We start from the raw sequence: 21966 nt of genomic DNA, 5'->3' as shown, positions 1-21966 counted from the left end.
TGATCCAGGTAAAACAATGACCACATATCAGAAATTAATGTAGCTTATTCCCTCTGCATGACAAACAAGCAATAGAGAAGCTTCATGCTAAAGTCGTTAATTGAAGTACTTGAACAGAGATGCAGTCAGGGTGTGTGGTTGCATGAATTGTGTAAAGTACTTGAACAGAAATGCTGTCAGGGTGTGTGGTTGCATGCATTGTGTAAAGTACTTGAACAGAGATGCTGTCAGGGTGTGTGGTTGCATGAATTGTGTAAAGTACTTGAACAGAAATGCTGTCAGGGTGTGTGGTTGCATGCATTGTGTAAAGTACTTGAACAGAGATGCTGTCAGGGTGTGTGGTTGTATGAATTGTGCAAACAGTTTGAACGAATTTGCAAACTTGGAGAACAGTGATGTGCAAGAACTCCTGCAAATTAGTTGAAAGCCATGCATATGAAAATGTGCTCGGTGAAGTATGCAATTTAAATTTAACCATTCTTGTCACAACATCTGTTTTTCAGGTAGGCAACTGTTTACACATCAGGGTTCTTCAAGCATGACATGAATGGCTGTTAACACATTAACCCCTGGAGGTTTTTGTTATTTTTGCCTGAAAATCGAGTAGGAAACACATTTTGAAATCTATTTCTGAACAGATCCAAAAACACCAAATCCCCGGTGATCTTTTAATAACATACTGCCTATTTGTGTTAGAAACATCGTTTGTCATTGGCTATTTGACTTGCGCATGAGCAGAAGGGTAGAAGTTGGAGTTCTTTTTTTTTGTTGCTAAATGGAGCCATTATTTTTGTATCGAGACCACTCTTTATTCCAAATGCCCATCTTATCCTACTTTTTGCAAAGGCTGATCTGTCTATTTGCAGTTCATACTGGTTTGCCTTAGATCTGAAATCCAGACACAAAATGGTATTCTGACCACGGGTAGAAAAAAGTTGGGTCCAAAAAATGAGTTTTTTTTATCTGTATTTTGTAGTGCAACTAGATATTCCAGACTATTTGGTATCATTGTAGAGCTACATCTGTCTACCTTTCTATAATACCACCCACTTTAGTGTATCATGCATGACCATGATGCTACAGAGCTCGGCAGTATGCTACTACCTCCTGCCATGTTAACTCATCGCTATGGGGTTAATGTGTTAAGCTAAATTTGATTGGCACTTGGTGCCCAGGAATAAGCTTTATTATGGCATAGTTGAAATTTTCCATCATGGAAGTTTTACAAAAGCGTGTTTAAAATATGGGCTACCTAGAAAACCCCAAATATCTGATTCCCAGAGTGGTTCTTTATGATTTCGTTCGGCAAATACTGGCTGATGGTAGTGATGATGTTGAATTTAAATTTTTAAAATTATTAAGTAAATCAGATTATTGGAGCTGGGAAATTGTCAATGGAGATACCAGTGAGTGATTTTGAGCTCGAAAATGGTGACAAATACAAGTCAGTTGTACATGTTGGATGGACAAGAATAGAGGACATGATGGTCAGTTTCCCTTTTGGCAGTATTTTAAATATAAATGTAGAAAGGGCAGAATACTGAGCCTAACTAAAATACATACAATTTAAAAGTATAACGCAATTTTTGTTTTTTTATCAGTCAGCTTAGCCCTGCAAATCAGATACTACAAAAAATTACCTTTGTCTGCACAAAGAGACTATGGCATTGATGAACCCTAATACAGCATCATGAAACAGATAAGAGATCTGACATAGTAGTCAGTAAACCACCGAGTCAGCAAAGTTTATTTTAGTGAAAAATGCTAGTTTGGAGCAGATGTATCCAAAAGATAATATCTGTGATCTCTGGAAAATTGTACATAACAGTCATAAAGATCAGTTTCCCCAACATATTCAAGCTGACAAAGCTAGCTATGTATATGACCCCTCAGAAGAAAGCACAGAACAATATTGATACACAGTATGCTCAGAAATAATTAACAGATTAATGCTTATACCACTAGAGGTGACATCTTTTAAAGGTGTTGATTTCAGTATAGCTCTAAGAAAGCGAATCAGGAAGAAAGAGAGGCAGATACTGAAGTGTAAGTTTTAGCTAAATATCGATCTATGGCCACTACTTCTTTTCACAACTTTTCTTCCACTCCCCCTTATTTCTTTGTCAAAGGGGGAGGTCTCCCTTAAGATAAAATCCTGCCAGTAACTCTCCTTAAATTGTACATGGGGAAATTTTTGGAATTTCTCTTTTTATGCTGAGATGTTTAACCAGTGAATGAAGGTGCCAATGGAATAAATAAAATTAGCACAGAATCAGTGATGTGGCAGATTTCAAACCAGTCAGATTTATCACCTTGTGTAAGTTGTAAAAAAGTATATTATAGGACTTAGTGTTGTCAATAGTTTTCCTTCTTCACTAACAAATACTAGTACATGTGGCTGCAGCAGTCTTTTGCATCAGCAGGAAGTACAGTATGATAGATTTTGTTGGTATTCATCCTCATTCCCTTGCCTGGATTTGTTCTAGATGAGATTTTCTTTGCAGGAGGAAATTTCATTATTTCTTCTGTTTTGAAAATAACATCATAATGTCTTTGAAGTTTAAGTGAGAAATGAAATTTGTAATAAGATGTTTTCAAAGCATTCATGCTGTCCAAAAGAAAGGGCCTGGTGGCTAAAGTGAGTTAAATGGAGCCACCATTAAATGGCCTAAAATGATGAATAAAACTCACTGACAACCAACAGGTAGCCTTTTTGAAAGTATTTTTTATCTCATCATGAATGAGAATAGTATATAAATGTATGATAACTGTATGTCTGTCTGCAGTCTGCATACTGGAAACACAACCAAGAATGTCAACATACATAAAAGTGCACCACCTACCTTCCAAAGATGGAAAGACCATCAAGTTCATATGTGTATCAATAATGTATCATATTGCAGGTTGTGTATCGTGAATCATATTGATATACGGCACAGGTTTATCGTTTCACCCCATTTGTATAGCACTACCTCAATGTAACACTATGAACGGGAACCACAGAATATATAGTCATACATTGAGACCCCTTATAGTGAAGTACAATAGATAATAACATGGGATCCATGATCGTATCTGCCTTATGACAGGATATGTATTATAATGAAGGGTACTGTTGTGAGGGAGTACTGCGTAGGGATCAGATTATGCATTATCTTGAGGCAAAATATTATACATCAGTTCAGAAAACTGGTGCAACAAACTAGGTCAGAAAGTTTTCTTAAACATTATATAAAGAAAAATATTGCATCTTTTGATAGTGATACAGTTGATGTTTTGGTTAAAAATGTCCATACCAGCAAGTGGACTAAGCATGCCAAAGTGTACTTCATTGGTTGTATGTTCTATTATTCTCATTATTAGAAAAAGTCCATCAATGTAGTTAGCATGCCAGTCTGTATTTCACCTTATAAGTCCTTGTCAGCTCATTGTAAAAAAAGTCCATCAATGGATTTAGCATGCCAGTTGGTAGTTCACCTTGTAAGTTGTTATAATATCGTCATACAAAATGCCTAACAATGGAATTATCATGCCAATCTGTTGCTCACCTTGTAAGTTGTTCTAATATCATCATAAAAATGCCCATCAATGGAGTTTGCATGCCAATCTGTTGCTCAACTTATAAGTTGTTCCAAGCTGATTGTAAAAAAAGTCCATAAATAGCATGCTAGGCTGATGTTCACCTGGCTGTAAGCCCTTGTAAGCTTAATGCATAATCACTTGTTGATCATTTACATTGTTTGACCAAATTTGTCAGAGCCTAAGGCATTTAAGTTTAACAAGTGATTCTGATCTGCAGTCAGTTGGGCTGCCATTACTGATAACAGAAAAACCTCAAAACAACTTTGTCTGAAAAATCTAATGGCAGAATCTGACCAAATTTGACAGAGATTCCTTGTAAAAAGGACTTAAATTGTTAACTCACATGGCATAAAGCAAGCGTTTCATATGACCTTGCATCTGTTGTGTGCTGTCCATTGTCCATCATGTGACTGTCAACACACTGACCTCCCCTGCAGAATGAAATTTACTAGTTTTCAAACTCTGTAGGGATCTTCTCATGAACACTTTCTATACCATTTATATCCATAGTAAAAATATCAACAAAAAAAGCTTTGTACATCTCCTGTAATACCACCAGTCCCATTTGATCAATTGTTTCTTAGGATTTGTTTTATGAAGTTTGTGATCTTGTTGGTTTCTATTGCAACTGTTTTACTTAACAACCATTTTCTCCAACAGCGCTGCACCAATTTTGATCAAACTTTGTTTAATTCTTTCTAAAAGCATATTTAATCAAAGTTACGTTTTATATGGCTTCCCAAGTAACCATTTGGTTTATAACCATGAAAATGTAATTTTGACATTTCTTCTAAAATGCTGCACCAGTTTTGATCAAACATTTTGAAATGCTGAAAGGTTCCACTCCAGTGCCCTAAGTGGATAGTGTCCACCTGGTATGCAGGAGGTCATAGGTTCAAATCCTGGCCGAGTCCTACCAAGGACTTATAAAATGGTACTAGCAGTTGCCTCGCTTGGCACTCAGCATTAAGAGGTTAGTGTTAGCACTGGTTGGCCTGGATAATATCATGCTACATGTCTGTGGCTCAATGGCGCTGTGCTAGACATCATTATAAACAGCCACGCTGTAGACATCGTAGCGATATGACTCAAATTATTAAAGCTACATTAAAAATACACACACACACACACAGTCCTTGGGAAGAAGTTTTAGTGGTTATGTAGTTAGTGTGTCAGACTTATGACCATAAGGGCATAGGTTTGAATCTTACTAATGGGTCAGCCTGGGTTGTACATGGTGTGACCATGGGCAAGCACTTTACTGCAATTACTTCATCACCAAAGCAAACCATCTTCTGAAACTAAAGTTATATTTTGTGGTTTCCATTACAACTGTTTCTCTTGTACAGTAAGCAAATGATGTTAAATCTATTTTTGACCTTTTCCCAAACCAACAGGTCAGTTTTGATTAACTTTGCAGGAATGTTCCTTATAACATTTTTTTAATTACAGTTGTGTTTTTGTGTGTGTAATTTTGCAGGCTTTTAGCATCTATCTCAACCAGATGGAAAATGTATTTTTCTTATATCCTTAACAACCACTCGACCTGTTTTGATCCAACTTTTTTTGGATTGTTTGTTAGGACGTGTTTGGTCAATGTTAAATTTTTGTTATCCTCATCAAGCACTTGGCTTCATAAAGACCCGGGTTGAATTTCTTAGACATTTCGAAACAAAGCATGTGAAAATTCTTTTTGTTACATCTTAAACACCCATCACAACACTGGGGTTATATTTCTATCAAACATTGTAAAAATGTTCCTTGAAACATGTTTAATAAAACTCTTCCAGTACATAAATGTGACAAATTTAAAAAAAATTTGGTGGAAGGTTTAAATTTTGCATTTCAAGACTTTCCTTGCAGGTGACTGGCCGTGACCAGCTGAAGGTATCTTTCAACCTAGATCATACAGACAGTTGATGTTACATATTTAGAAATAATTATTTAAAATGAGATATTTATATCAGGTGATAAATACTTTGTTTTCACTGTTGCAATTTTTAATCCATATTTTGCTGCTTATTTTCCATCCAAAAATGAAGCTAATCATGATGTTAGTATGATGTATATAATTGATCATAGTCGAATCTAACTGCAAACAGCGCTGACCCATATTTGCCATTACATAATGTAAAACCCACAGTTTCTTAGGAGTTAATAGTAGAGCAAACAACAAACAGTATAGATGCTGATCAGCCGGTGCGTAATGCAATCGTAGTTCAGGATCATTGGTGCTTGCAGTTGAACTCAACATATAAGCAAGTATATACTGTATATAATTTCTCACTCAACATATGCAAAACTAATTCATTGCTTTATAAAAAGCTCACTGATAATAATGATAAATAACACATCAATGAGGCACATTGAAGTTTTTTTTTATTTACCTCATGAGTTCAGGATCTAAGTTGAAAATGGGGGGAGGGGAACTATTCAACGGATTTTTTATACTTTGCTACAGTCATTTCGTATGTTATTTCACTGTATTGCATGCATGGAGTATTACATGTACATTGCCGTGGAAATTCTATATTTAATTTAATTTATATTTACTGCTCTGTCTCGGTGTATAGAGTAGATTTTGACTGTTGAATCAATGTGTTATAGCTATCTTTTAATTGTTGTCCATTGATTATGCCCCCATTGCTGGCAGATGAATGTCTAGATCTGGTTCTTGTCCATCCGTCTTGTGAAGCTTAAAACCCACTGAAGAGATACAAATGAAATTTTGGCTACTCTGTTCATATTCATACAGAGATGATCTGCAAAAATATTCAGTTAATTAAAGCAATTTCTCAACTTTTGACACGTTTTAAACTTAGAATTTGAAAATAAGTTTTTGTCTTAGCACAATTAAACAAAACCCACCAGAGACAGACAAATCCAACTTGATATGCATGTTTGTATTCATGCGCGGATGACGATATTTAATTTTCATTCCATTATAAAAAATTTCATTTATTTTGTTTTTTTAAAACACTTATCCTAACTTTTAAAAATTATTCTTTTTTAACAAATGTTTTGTTTGTATGAAAAACTACTTGAGACCAGGTATGCATCTTTGTACGCTTAGATAGACGATGTGGTTATTTTCGTGCCTTCTTAGAGATTTTTCCAGTTTATTTGAATTGTTTAATTATTTAGACTTACTCTTCTATCTGCAGTGGGGGCATACATGTTTTACAAGCACAGATCTATTGCTAATTATGTAACATTTGTTTATCTTTTGTGTATTTTAGTGGCTTTCCTTGGTATTATGTAGTTGGAATTGTGATTGGTGCAGTCATCATTGGCATTGTGATAGCTTTTGTTGTGCACCATCGTGCATCCTTCGGTGAAAAATTGCTTTGCATGTGCAAAAAGTGTCAAAGATGTAGAGGCACAGGTGAGTGAGATTTTAATGAGTCATTTTGTCTTAATTAAGGATGGATGGTATAGTTGGCTGCATATATTTTTGTGCATCAGTCCGGTTTGTGTTACTGTTGAATGATTTTAGTAAATATTTTGAAAATATCAATATGTTTGAAAAGAAATGAAAATATATTTGGGTCTAAACTCATCATTACAAATATAGACATTAAGAACATGAACATGTCAATTTTAATTACAGTCAAACTTGTTGCTAATGGCCACTCACAGGAAAAGGCAAAACTGGTCATTGTATACAGGTGACCTCTGTTCACAGGTTCACCTTTTAAAATTTGTTTCGAACAAATGCCATGTTCCAAATATCATTATTGTTTCAGATATTGTTAGTTATTATAAATATTATTATTATTGATATTATTACATTATCAAGATTGTTTTATTTGCACTAGATAGCAAAATCATAAATTACACATATGAGTTGTTCTCTCCCAAATTTATCTTCCACGCAAAATTACTGCATCCTGTTCACTTTTATCCATCCTGTATATGAAATATTCACCGACTTGGAATATAAACTGATCTTAGATTCTCCATGCTTTTAAACAGTATCTAGATTAGTCCAATGAACAGGAAATTAAAAGAAATCATATATTGACGATTCTTTGTGAGCCATGAACTGAAACTTCACCTGCCTTTACAGACAACGTTTGAATATTGAAAGACCTTTGACCCTAATAAAAAGGGACATAACTCATATCTCTTCTAAAAGACAGACTTTTTCTGCATTGATAGCTTTGTTGTTGTTGTAGGGTTTAATGCCATTTCTCAGCGCATGATAAGCTATACATGGTGGCCATTGTTAATGGTGGAGGAAGAATCTCACATACCCACATTGGCTGAATCTGAGACTTGAACCATTGCAGACAGAGGTGAGATGGCAGTAATCCATAATGGAGAGGACTTTAGACCACTCGGCCACTTGAGGCCCCTCGATAACTTTGATTCAGAGGCAAATAGATTGCGATATCTAACTATACCTGTCACACTGGCACAAAAAGTGACTTCCATTTTCGCAGCAATAACACAACAGCTTTTTCCCACCATCCAGAAAATGAATTGCTTTGATCTTATACCCTAATGATAAAAACCAAATCATGTTCAAATTTGATATAGTGACACCTTTGAGTTATGCTATTATCGTGACTGAAGGTCAGTGAGTTAAGTGAGATGATAAATGTTTGCACATTGATTCACATGATATTCGTTTATCTAAACAATGCATTCCTCATAAAGGAAAAGTCTGAGCAGTCACTGCTGTAGATATGTACTTGTGACTGCTTAAGGGAGGGAGAAACAGTTCTTTCCTTAGCAAAGACCTGGCTGCTGTTCGTGGAACGCAGATGATCATCACATCCAGGACATTTATGAATGAAATTTGCCTGGGGAGAAATTAGAATGACCATTGTGAACAGGTTGCCACTGAATAAAGGTGACCATTAGGACAGGTTTGACTGCACATTTTACAAAGGTCAGTTGACAGCAAGAACAACAGACTGACTTAGGCCATGTTTTACACAGACCGTCAGTTCAAAAATAGGTGCATATTAAGGCAGATGTTAAGGAGAATATCTTTGTGATGTCAGCAATGGAGACCATAACATAATTTAAGCAATTATCTAATGACATTTGCAGTGTTTTAAATTATTATCAGTAATTTTGTAGAAAGGTCCATAATTATTATTTTCTTTTATGTTCTAATTGCCAGTTATTGTAATTTGAAAGCAGCAACAGCTTTCATTTTTTATGTTACTTTGAAAATAATCCTCTTTTATGTGTGGAAAATATTTTAAAATGATTTTTGGAAGAAATTATTTTAATCTTTTCATTTTCTAAAAAATGCTGATACAGGGCAAAAAAGTTTCCTTTCTACATTTATTCACCACACCTAGTGTATTATCGGATTAGTTATCAGCCACTTGTGTGTGGAAAGTCTGTTTTTGACAATGATGTAAATGACTCAGGGCATTAGTTCCATGAGTTTCCATGAAGAGCTTAACCTGGTAACATTCTTTTTGTAATAATTATTTCCATTATTTGTAATTATTATTTCAATTATTTGTATTTATTATTTCCATTATTTGTAATTATTATTTCCATTATTCCATTATTTGTAACAATTATTTCCATTATTCATAACTCCCTTTTCACATATGGAAAAAATTTCAAATGAATCTCTTTTGTTGATCTAATTTTACCTTCCATCCTTAAATGTTTGATAACATATCTTTATGGTCACTGTGATTCAGTTGCCATTCATCACTGATTTATTTTTGTATATTTGTTATTTCTATTACAATTTGGGGGTTATATGGGTTTGTTGGGTTTTGCACTGTGACTATTACATATGTTTATAAACAATGACTAAAATATAGTTCTGCTATTTTTTTGTTTGAGATTATTAATATTTGTATAAGTAATTATGAGAATTGAACTTCATACTTTACAAGATTCATGAAGTCATGAAGTATGAAAATCGATTACACTTATGAATGGCCATTCATGATTGTGTGTAATTGATTTTTAGGCTTATTTTGTGGCTATACAGTTTTGCAGTTATACAAGAAATATCTGAATTTTGTTAGTAATCCAATTTTTGGGTTGGAGATTGATGTTCAGTTTTTTTCCAATGACTGATAAATGCTTGTTGGATTTTTTAGTTTTCAGTTTGTAGCAACCAAAAAGTCTATAAAATTGATACCGATGAAGAATAGGGAATTATCAGGCGGCTGTAATTTGCAGTATTTTGTGGTTGCTGTCATCAATTTCAATGATGTTAACGTTTTAAATTGGAATTTCATCTCTTAAGAAATAGAGAAAAAATAATTCCTTGTTTATATAGTATAAATAATTTTATTTCCAGGTTATGATGTTGTGCCACTACATGTGGTTGTAATCAATCCTAAGCCACCAATTGGTAAGAATTTACTCCCCTAGTTCAAAATGATGGTATTATATTTTGATTATCATCCTACATTAGTGCCCCTATCTCCATCCATCCATCTTTCCTCTGTAGATTCATTAATTAGTAAGTCTATTAACACTAAGCTTGTACCATAAGATATATGTTCCCAAACACCAAACCTGGCATTCTGTTATCTACTTTCTGTGGTTATTCAGTATCGCTGAAAAGATCCTTTCTAAATCCAATACCATTTCCCAATCGATTTTAATGTTACATTATTGTTGGACATGTGATGAATGTGAATTGTGTTGTAAAATTGGGTTACTGCTAATCGCTATTCAGGTTTTTTCAATACAGTCTTGTCCAGAATATAATTCCAATGCCCTCTTGCCTACTTTCACAGATGTTGTCTTATGAATAAATCTGTAATGTCAGACAATTGGGTGTCTTTGACCTTGGGCAACTTAACATTGTTTACAAATATAGAACTGGTCGGCCTGGTGTCAGGATAATGTGATTAGGTGGGACATCATGCTGCATGTCTGCAGCATGATGCCCCAGTGCTAGGCATCACTATAAAACTGCCACACTGCAGACATCTTAGCGATATGACTAAAAAATTGTTAAAGCTACGTTATAAATCCTAATCATACACACATACTTATATGTCCAGACCAAGTGTAAATTTGACATATCCAGGTCTGCTATTGCATAATGTGTCAGCAGATCTGGGTCTATACAGTTTGTTTGGAGCAATCACTTGAATGAACACAACATAGACTGTGATGTGCCAGTCTATTTTGTGATGGCAGGTTAGGGTCTATTTTGTTTTTAGTTTGGCTCAGCTTATAAGTGAGTATGTATGATAATTTTTAGTTCAGTGCTAATGGGAATTACCTAACTATCTCATAATTTACATAATTAAAGTTTGTGAATTGGTCATGACACCATGTATTTTGGCCATATGACTTTAGTTGAGTGCAACAAAAACTGTGTATTTTAAAATAATTCTGCCGGAAGGAGTGTCAAGTTTGCATGGTTTACATTGTTTTAGTTACAAATATTTAATCAACAAGCAATTTAATATATAGTAGTTTCTAAAACTTCACCAAAAATTGAAGAAGTTAAAGAATCACATTCTGATTTTCAATTGATCCCGCTGTTGTAATATTGATTTTACATGCCATAACACCAGTGGCCTCTATGGTTTGAATAAATGACCACTATGATGCAAAGATGTTTTTGCAAATGCTGTCATAAGGGTTATTTCAAAATATATTAAATGTTTTGCACATTGTAAATTTTAGTGAAGTTTTATAAACAAAAGATTAAATTGCAAATTGCTTGTTCTAGTGCCAGTATATTAACTATACTTGCCTGTCTGTAGGTACAAAATGTGATTGTGGTACTCATTTCATTTTAATTAGAATGTACATAGTATCTATTGTGCTCATTTGAGGTCATATGGACCAAAATGACCAAAATGGGCAGATAAACTTTAAATATCCTGCTTTTGTGTCTGATGAACACTTTTGGCACAGCCATGTTGAAATAGTACAAGGTTGCCACACTTATAATATGGATCACCTTTAGAGCTGTTGTGAACAATGTTATCAAAAGGGAACACTCCCCACTTATAACATTGACTGCCTCTGTGGTGAACAGTATTATCAAAAGGGAAAACTCCCCACTTATAACATTGCTTGCCTCTGTGGTGAACAATGTCATCAAAATGAACACTCCCCACTTATAACATTGATTGCCTCTGTGGTGAACAGTGTTTATGAAAAGGGAACACTTGCTACTTATAATATTAATTGCCTCTGTGGTGAACAATGTTATCAAAAGGGAACACTCCCCACTTATAACATTGATTGCCTCTGTGGTGAACAGTGTTTATGAAAAGGGAACACTTGCTACTTATAATATTAATTGCCTCTGTGTTGAACAATGTTATCAAAAGGGAACACTCCCAACTTATAACATTGATTGCCTTTGTGGTGAACAGTATTATCAAATGGGAGCACTTCACTTATAACATTGATTGCCTCTGTGGTGAACAGTGTTATCGAAAGGGAGAGCTCCTTCACTTATAACATTGATTGCCTCTGTGGTGAACAGTATTATCAAAAGGGAGCACTCCCTCATAACATTGATTGCCTCTGTGGTGAACAGTGTCATGAAAAGGGGCACTCTGTCATTTATAACACATTACTTTTAAAGGAACTATGAACAGTGTTATGAAAAGGGAACACTCTATTACTTATAACACAGATTACCTTTACAGCACCTATTTAGAGTGTTATGGAAAGTGAACACTCCCTCATATGGGAAAGTGAACACTCCCTCATATGGGAAAGTGAACACTCCCTCATATGTAAGATGGATCACCTTTATGGCACCTATGAAAATTTGTATGGAAAGGGAGCACTCAGTCACTCATAACACAGATCACCTTTATGGCACACAAAAACTGTTTTGAAAAGGGAGAACTCCCTTATTTATGAAATGAGTCACCTTTAGAGTACCCATAAAAAGTGTTATGAAAAGCATGCACTCACTGACTTACAGAGTTCATAAAAAGGTGCATTCATTCACTTATAACATTGATCACCTTTATAGCACCCATTAACAGTTTTTGAAAAGTGAGCACTCCCTTCCTCATAACATAATTCATCTTTACAGCACTCATGAACAATGTTATGAAAATGGAGCACTTTCTTATTTATTAGATGGATCACTTTTACATCACCCATGAACAATATATGAAAAGGGAGCACTCCCTCACTTATAATATGGATCATGTTTCTGCATCCATGAACAATTTATGAAAAGGAAGCACTCCCTCACTTATAACTTCATAACTTAGATCACCCTTACATCACCTGTGAACAGTTTTGAGAAGGGAGCACTCCTTTTCTTATAACACTTTTTACATTTGATGGCACCCATGAACAGTGTTATATAAAGGGAGCACTCCCTAACTTATAGCATGGATCATCTTCATGACACCGAAGAACAAGCACTGCAGTTTTCATCAGTAATTGCTTTAGAAACTCCTTTACAACCACACAGATTCAATTATTACAAGCATGGTGATTGTTTTCTTGGAGACCGACCTTTTAATTTAGGGAAGAGAAAACTGGAATTTTTGTTGTTGTTGAAGTTGTGGCCCCCAATTAGCTTGACAAAAATATTATGTGATTCATAGAAAAACCTCTGATTATATCCATTATATTAGTTTAAACAAAATAAATTGGCTTGAATGAAAGACATTTTCCCAAAGAGCCACAGTATCAAGTAAGCTTATGGTATGGACACTTACAACCTTTGTGTGTTGTCTGTCAACATTTTCTATTTTCAGCTTCATCAGATATAACACCAAACCAATGTCAACTAAATCACTATCAGTGTGACTGTCATTAGTAAAAACAAAACCTTTAAACAACTTTTTAAAACTGCTGAGCAGAATTTTAGCAAATTTAAAAGAAACATCCTGACTTTATTGCCTTTCACATTTACAAAGGTGATGCAGATTGTCCATCAGATATTGAATTAAATAACTTTCTTAACAGAACTTTACCAAAGTTAGCATTCTGGCATGAGAAACCTTTCATATTTATACAAGGAACATTTTGGCATGAGAGCCTTTCATATTTATACACAGAGCATTCTGGCATGAAGGCCTGTTCATATTTATACACAGAGCATTCGGGCATGTAGATCTTTCTTATTCATAAAGAGAGCATTCTGGCATGTAGATCTTTCATATTCATACACAGAGCATTCTGGCATGAGAGCCTTCCATATTTATACACAGAGTATTCTGGCATGTAGATCTTTCATATTCATACACAGAGCATTGTGGCATGAAGGCCTTTCATATTCATACACAGAGATTTCTGGCATGTAGATCTTTCATATTTATGCACAGATCATTCTGGCATGAGGGCCTTTCATATTTATACATAGATTATTCTGGCATGAAGGCCATTGATATTTATGCAGCTGATGCGGATGCTGATCCATAATCAAATATGGCTACCATTACTAAAACATGTAAACATTTATTCTTTAAAACTGCCAAAAAGAGTTAAACCAATTTGAAAGAAAACATTCTAGCATGAAGTTCTTTTATATTTATACAAATGATACCAATCTGTCATCAAATATGGTTTCTGCTACTAAAAATTAAAAACCAAATTTGAAACAACTTCTCAACAATCGCTATGCAGAATTTGACAAAATTTAACATGAAGAATATTGGTCTTAGGGCCTTTCAGTTATTAGCTCTAATGATGATAGACAAGTGTAGGTTATGGAATGGCCTCTTGTCTGTCTACCATCCAGTAGCACAAATTTGTTACAAATCCTCCTCTTCCGCCTCCTAAACTACTTGCTGACACACATTCATCACAATGTCTAGTTGGTGTTCAATGGAAATGGTGACACTTGGAAATCCAATCTGGTCATCACAGTGGCCATCTTGAAAATCCTGTTACTGCTACACCTAAATAGATATTCCTATGAACATAGATTTTGCACTAAAAATTTTCAAAAGTTGTCATGTTGCCACTCAGACAAACATTATGGCCGTCATTGAAGCATTTTGAAAGTCTAATCAGCACTTTTCCTGAAGAACAAAGATTGCCACAATATTTTTTATGACATCTAGCTAGTTCTAAATGAAAATTGTGCCTTCTGACCGCCAATATGGTCACTGTGGTGACCAGCTGGACAGTCTTGTTATTGCTACTTCTGGATAGATTTTCATGCTGCCACAGGATTCCAGTCATGCAAATTCAATATCGTTATGAATCAGAAAGTATTTTACTACTAACCTAGATTTTTTGTTTTTTGGTTAACTGCTCTTACAAGTGTCTTTATCTGCCAGGTAAGACAACTCATGCACACTTGTAAAATGAGTAGGTTGTAACAATCAGTCCTTTGTAAAAATAAGTATGGATGTAGGGTGTGATAAACACAGTTTTCTGTTTCAGAAGTAACACCTGGAAAGCCTACAGCTGAAGTAAAACGTAAGTTTACATTTCTTATAGATAGGCTTAAAACTGTCTTCGAGTCAAGATTATTGTAGTATTTAGTACTAAAAGATAATCACATATTTGGAAGAGACTTTGTTTTGGTTTAAATTAAAAATTGATATTTGTATGTTCTGTATTTAACACATTCACGATATTCTTCATGACTTTCAAGCCGTTTGATCCTCCCACTAATTTGCTTGTTGAATGTGCTATATTTTGATGTAGTATAACATACATGATGCTTGCTGGCTTGTGGTTGGTCCTAATATGACATCCCAAAATAGTCACTGCAGTAGTATAACATACATAATGCTTGCTGGATTGTGTTTTATCCTAATATGGCATTCCAAAATAGTCACTGCAGTAGTATAACATACATGATGCTTGCTGGTTTGTGGTTGGTCCTAATATGACATCCCAAAATAGTCACTGCAGTAGTATAACATACATGATGTTTGCTGGCTTGTGGTTGGTCCTAATATAACATCCCAAAATAGTCACTGCAGTAGTATAACATACATAATGCTTGCTGGCTTGTGGTTGGTCCTAATATGACATCCCAAAATAGTCACTGCAGTAGTATACATACATGTACATAATGCTTGCTGGCTTGTGGTTGGTCCTAATATGACATCCCAAAATAGTCACTGCAGTAGTATAACATACATGATGCTTGCTGGCGTGTGGTTGGTCCTAATATGACATCCCAAAATAGCAGCAGGGATCATCATACTGACATTCTGTTTCTATAAAGAACAACACCTTCTGGAAGAATGTAGTTGTTCGTAAATTAGATGATGCCTTGATGGCCATCTTGAAATTCTGTATGTACCTGCTTGACCTTGACTCATGTTTTTAAACTTCATCGAGTTTATGAACACAGTGACTTGTTCATATAAAAGTTACTTTTGACCAGACTTTGTAATTAGTTGCATTTCAATTAAAAAGCTGACAGTCGGCACTCTGATATTGATTTTAAGGTCAGTGGTCATAACTCAGGCTTTTAGCAGTATTGGCTTGTGATCATGATAACATAAGCAAGTATGAATGGATTTTTATCAATTTGAGTCAGTAAATTGCTTCCCCCCCACCAACAAGCTATTAATTATTGGTTTAGCTAAACTTGGTATTTTTTGTGTTTTGTCTGGTACTCAGTGGGACAGCATCACAAGTAGGTTATTTAGCGCCAAGGCAATTGTTGTAAAGTGCATTGTCCAAGGACACTCATGCCACAGGCATGTAGCATGACGTCCCGCCCAGTCATATTATCCTGACACCAGGCTGACCAGTTCTGACACTGACCTCTTAATGGTGATTGCCTAGTGAGGCAGCTGTTAGTACCATTTTTATTAATTTTTGGTATGATTTGCCTAGGGTTCAAACCTGCTACCTCCTGCATCCGATTGAAGGTCAGAGGCCATAACAGAATTTTGTACTGCACTTAAAGGTCTCTTGTGAATGTGTGGTAATACAAACATATAAGAAAATATTTGGTTTATTGGAGTTTCTCAAAAATTTCCAAAATGGTTCGGATACTTTCTGGTTAAAATAAAAGAAAAGGAGAGAAGAAATGGACTTCTCATGGATGCCTGGAAATTCTTTTTGACCATTTGAGGATCAGTCCCTTTGAGGGTCTCTTGTTATAAAAAAAAAATGTTCATTTCAAACATTGTCATATTAGAAGTTAACATCAAAGCACCATTTAATCATTTCTGGATTTATTGATTTATTGCATTTGTTTTGTCGCAAATTAAATGGTTGACAATTTACTAAAATAAGTAGATGAGATTCATTTCAGTATAAACAGTTGGATGTATTGTGTGTACAAACCATGAATGTGTACAAACCATCAATGTTGATATTTTTCCCATGAATGAGCTGTTAAAACATTCATGAAATAAATTAGTGATTTTTTCACACTTGTATACTTTCTTTCAATTTTTAGTTTAAGGTTTTCTAATTTGGTTTGTTTACATCCTCCACCTAAACCAGTGAATTATTTGTCTGCCTTGGCTTGCACATACCAAAATCTAGACCATCTTTATTGAAGGAAGATATATTTATTAATTCATTCAAAGACAAATTTGTTTGTACATGTAAATTTATTTATTTCATTCTGTTGGAGATAATTCAATAATGAGCACTAGGTGAACAGACACTGTTCTTGGCTGTGAAATGTTACAGTCACACTATAATGATTTTCTTAAATTTTTCAGCTCTGGTTCAGGGTTTGTCACAAGAAGATAGTGAAGTCCAGTCTTTTAATATATGTGGTGAGGAAAATTAATTCTTTTGTTATTGTTTTAAAAAAATATCTTACACAGTTACCTACCATTCTTATGTTTACATGGATAGTGGTGCTTAAATTACCATGGAGGACTTAATTACAGCAACATTACCTGTATACTGATATATCAGTAAACAATTTTTTGTATCCAGTTCAGAATAGGAACACGTCAAGAGCTAATTTAATAATGATGTGTGCTAGACCTTGTTATATTTCTCAGCATTTAGTATAAAAGCAGTGGATGTGGCCATGTTTAATTTTAATACAGTTGCAGCATCAAAACAGACTTTGGAGATTTGGTTGTATAGATGTTGTTGTTTATACATTAGTCTTGAAAAGATACACAGTTAAGAGCTTGTACAATACACTTTCTGAAGAAATGGATAGTAAATGGTATTCAAATTTTCTTCCCAATATACTGGTTGTTCATTTGTATGTTAATCCATCAATGATTTAGTCTATGTAAAATAGCTTTACTGGAATTTTTGGATTTTATCCAAACATGTTATGCATTGTTAAACTGATGATACAGAAAAAGAATTCAATTTTCAGCCTTTTTTGTCATTGTTTAGAGGAGTTGTGGCCCTTGAGTACTTTATTTTGAAGATTATTGAATTTAAACCAAATTTGGGATGCATTGTTGTATTAATGAATGAGCTTGATTTTCAGAATTCCACAAATTCATTTAAAGAGTTATGCCCCCTGATTATCACCCCTGTCTTTGGTTTTTGCAGGATTACCTTACTTAGAATCAGCCTAATCTGGCTTTATATTGATGCGATTCTGAATGAATAAGATGTCCAGCATTCCTGAAAGTCATTGAGGAATTATTGTCCCAGATTTTCCCATCCTCATAATTTTTTTTCTTTTCTGCAGCATAGCTTACTTAAAATTTTTATATTTCAAGCAAATGTAGCTTGCACCTTTGTATTAATGAGACCTTGCAAGAGTTTGATTTGTTTTGTTCCATCATGTCATTTACAGTAGTTATGGCCTATGATTTGTTTAACCTTCTAAAAATATTTCAACAGCTTTATGATATAATGATAAGATCTTGAATGAGGTACATTTCCATCATTACACAGTATCACTTTGAAGTGTTATGATTATGAAATACCATGCTTCTAACTTGAAATTCTATAACATAGTTTGTCTATTGATGCACATTTACATTGATGAGACAGCACTCCGGTGCCCTGAGTGGTTAGAGCACCTGCTTCAGATGTGAGAGGTTGTGGGTTTGAACCCTGGCTGAGTCATATCAAAACTTCATAAAAATGGTACTATCAGCTGCCTTGCTTGGTGCTCAGTGTTAAGAGGTTAGTGTTAGGACTGGTCGGCCCGGTGTCAGGATAATGGGACTAGGTGGGGACATGGTGCTATATTTCTGCTACATATATATGGCACAATGTCCCAGTGCTAGACATAACTATAACCTGTCTCACTGCAGACATGGTAGTGATATGACTGAATAATTGTTAAAGCTACATTAAAAATCCAAATCACATACACACAAACACACACCCCACACCCACACACATTGATGAGACTTTGCAGGAGTTATTTCCAGCCCTCCATATCATGTAGAGGAATTATGTCCCCTGAATGCTTATGTCCTAACATTGGTTTCAAAACACAAGTTCCTCTGTGAAGGGCTCTGCTGCATAAATTTTTGGTGTTCCCATGCTAAATAGTTAAAACCTAAATTTAAAATCAGTTAAGTGATTATTTGTTTCAGTATAAGTATTTTTATTTACAATAAAAGAAAACTCATGAAGATTTATCAGGCTTCACTTGAAGACAGCAGAGCCCTTTAGTACTCTTGTCAATATACCTGTCGACTGACAGGTATTTCAGCAATTTGGTTCTCAATTTGAATGAGAATGGCTGGATTTCAGCCAGATTTTGTTTGCAGTTTGATACTGCTGTGGCCTCATATGATGCTGATTTCAGCTTTTTAAATCATGATTTAGAGTGTTACATTTTCTTACAGTCCTTCCCCTAACTTTGATTTCCACAACATAACCAAGGATTTAAGACTTTGATTTCAGCATTCCACATCATCATTAATGGTTGTTTTGGTGTTATCAATTTGTCATGATTGCCAGTCCTTCTAACTTGGGTTTTCACAAGATTACATTTCTATGGATTGTAGGATATCACTTGAATTTGGCAAGCAGTTTCATTCTGACAAGATTTTGAATAACTTTAATTCCTGTGTTCTATGACATCAATGACAAGAGTTATGGCTCCAGGTTGCCTGCTGTCTTAATTCCAGTTTCCACAGCTTAACTTTACTATACATTGATATTTTTCAGCCAAAAATTTATTTCACTTGCAGCTTTATATTTATGAGACCTTGAATGAGTTTGATTTCCGTCATTTTATTTACAGGAGTTATGGCCCCTGATTGCCCAGTCCCCTTATTCTCCCACAGGGTTGGGGATATATAATAGGTCAAATGTACCCTTGTGTGACATAAGAGGCAACTGCTGGAGGAACCTGTTGGGCACAGGATGTGCCCTTTGATGATGTTCCAAATGAGGTTTTCGTCTTTTTTTGAATAAGTGCATTTTATATTGAAACATTTTGATCTTGTGTTTTAATGAATTACCCATGTTCACCTTTTTCTTAATTTTTGTTGCCTTTCCTGGAGAGGTTTTGCAATATCTTTTCTTTTATGTTGCATATCTACTAATGGTTGTTGTGGTTTGTATTCTTAGCTATTCGGCAAAGTTTCTGCCTTTACCCAGTTTGCTACCTTGCTTTTGTTTATCGATGTATAGCATTGATTGTGCTGATGTCTCATTAAATCACCCACCCACCCACCAACCCACTTAATTTTCTTAACTTTGGTTTCATCATATAACTTCACCAAAGATTGTTGGATTTCAGTCAGATTTGATATGTAAATTTATAGTGATTCAGTTTTCAGTGTTCCACACATTCATTTGTAGTTATGGCCCTTGTTTTGCACCATATTTGGTGTACAGTGTCATATTGATAAGATTTCATATGAATTTAATTTTTCAAATGTCTTCTTTCCATGAAATATCATTAATTAGTGGAGTAGTTGCCAAAAAATTTCATACTTTGATTTTTACAAGGTCTTAATAATTAATCATTACAATTGTGTCTGAAGTTGGTTTAAAATTAAACAATGTTTTAATCATTCATCTTTTCAGATGTGTCTAAAGATAGTGTAAAATAAAAAATGTCTTGATTATTAATTCTTACAGATGAGTCTGGAGGTGCACAAGATACGCAGAATGTGGATGCACAACGCATGCCATCAATAGGTAAGAAATCTGTTCACTTAATTTTTATTTTATTTCACTGTTGCTTGCAGTAGGATCATCTTGAATTGATCATGTCCATCCTTCTGTCCCGAGAAGCTTGTTCACAAGATAGTGAAAAAACCACATGAGATTGACAAATAAAATTTTGTTGACATAATTGTAGTCATACTTAGATAAAAGTAGCCAGGATATGTTTTCATGACAATATAATAGTTTTTGGTGTGTTTGATGTTCATAGTGGATGCTATATTGGATTTCTGAAGGGCACCATTTTCTTTAAGACCAACTAGACACCTTAAGAAATATTTTATGAAAGACCCCATGTCTGTAATACCATCCATTTAGGAGATTTGGAGATAACACAGTTTTCAACAACGATGCTATGGCAGCCATATCTAGCTATTTCCTCTTTTCTCCACATTTGTTAAAATTTTAATCCTAGTGTTGATACTGGTAAAAGATTCCCACTGTTTTACAAATCTTTTGGGACATTGATGGTATGGATACATGACAAGGCTTTAAGAAGCACAAATGAATTTGAAACTATGCAAATGCCATACATAAAATTGTGATAGATTAGAACATCCACTATTTGATATCCACAGGGAACACAAAGAATGTTCAGATAAATGGCAGCTTATCAGAAAAAGTTTGTGTCATATCCAACTAGTTGACTAAATATGCATAAAGAAATTGTTTTTTTTTTATAAAGAATTCAAATTATGCGAACCAGTCCAAAGATGTCAGCTTATTAATCCTGCTACAAGCACAGTCCATGTTTTATGATGGTGCGTTTGATCAATATAATCTATGCTCTTCAACAAGTTCCAGATATTCAATGCACTTGTAAAATTATATTACTCGATGATTGTAAGAACACTCAGTTTGACCCATTTAATGGAATGCACCACAAATTATTCTTGATTACTAAGCTGTTGTACACATTTTAGAATGCATGATTAACATCTTGATATTAACTTTTAGTTTGATATCGTAAGCTTGTTTTTTGTGGTTTTCACAAAATACCCCATCAAATTTCACAAAATGCAATTAGTTCCAAACCAATGAATAAAATACTCAATTCGTTAAATTCTTATCTGGAAATCGCCTTGAACTGTATATTTGGTGACATGTTGTGTTGGATTAAACTGCATATTTGATTATGTGCTGTGTTGGCCTAAACTGCTTCTTTGGTGACATGCTGTGTTGGCCAAAACTGCATCTTTGGTGACATGTTGTGTTGGCCAAAACTGCATCTTTGGTGACATGCTGTGTTGGCCAAAACTGCATCTTTGGTGACATGCTGTGTTGGCCAAAACTGCATCTTTGGTGACATGCTATGTTGGCCAAAACTGCATCTTTGGTGACATGATGTGTTGGCCTAAACTGCATATTTGATTATGTGCTGTGTTGGCCTAAACTGCT

The 21966-nt window shown here is 34.7% G+C and overlaps 1 protein-coding gene across 1 annotated transcript in view; it reads left to right on the top strand.

Moving 5' to 3' along the window:
• The window catches only part of LOC149782120 (uncharacterized), an 83382-nt gene that overhangs the window by 20855 nt on the left and 40561 nt on the right, over positions 1-21966 (top strand). The window contains exons 7-11 of the mRNA XM_089935069.1: positions 6822-6967; positions 9872-9925; positions 14914-14949; positions 17172-17228; positions 20482-20541. Of these exons, the coding sequence (XP_089791195.1) occupies positions 6822-6967; positions 9872-9925; positions 14914-14949; positions 17172-17228; positions 20482-20541 (353 nt within the window). The remainder of the gene's footprint in view (positions 1-6821; positions 6968-9871; positions 9926-14913; positions 14950-17171; positions 17229-20481; positions 20542-21966) is intronic.

The sequence above is a fragment of the Sinohyriopsis cumingii genome, chromosome 15 (genome assembly GCF_028554795.1).
Source record: "Sinohyriopsis cumingii isolate HCF-2022 chromosome 15, ASM2855479v2, whole genome shotgun sequence".
Classification (NCBI taxonomy): domain Eukaryota; kingdom Metazoa; phylum Mollusca; class Bivalvia; order Unionida; family Unionidae; genus Sinohyriopsis; species Sinohyriopsis cumingii.
Note: the sequence above shows the minus strand (reverse complement) of the source record. Positions and strands in the feature narration are given on the sequence as shown.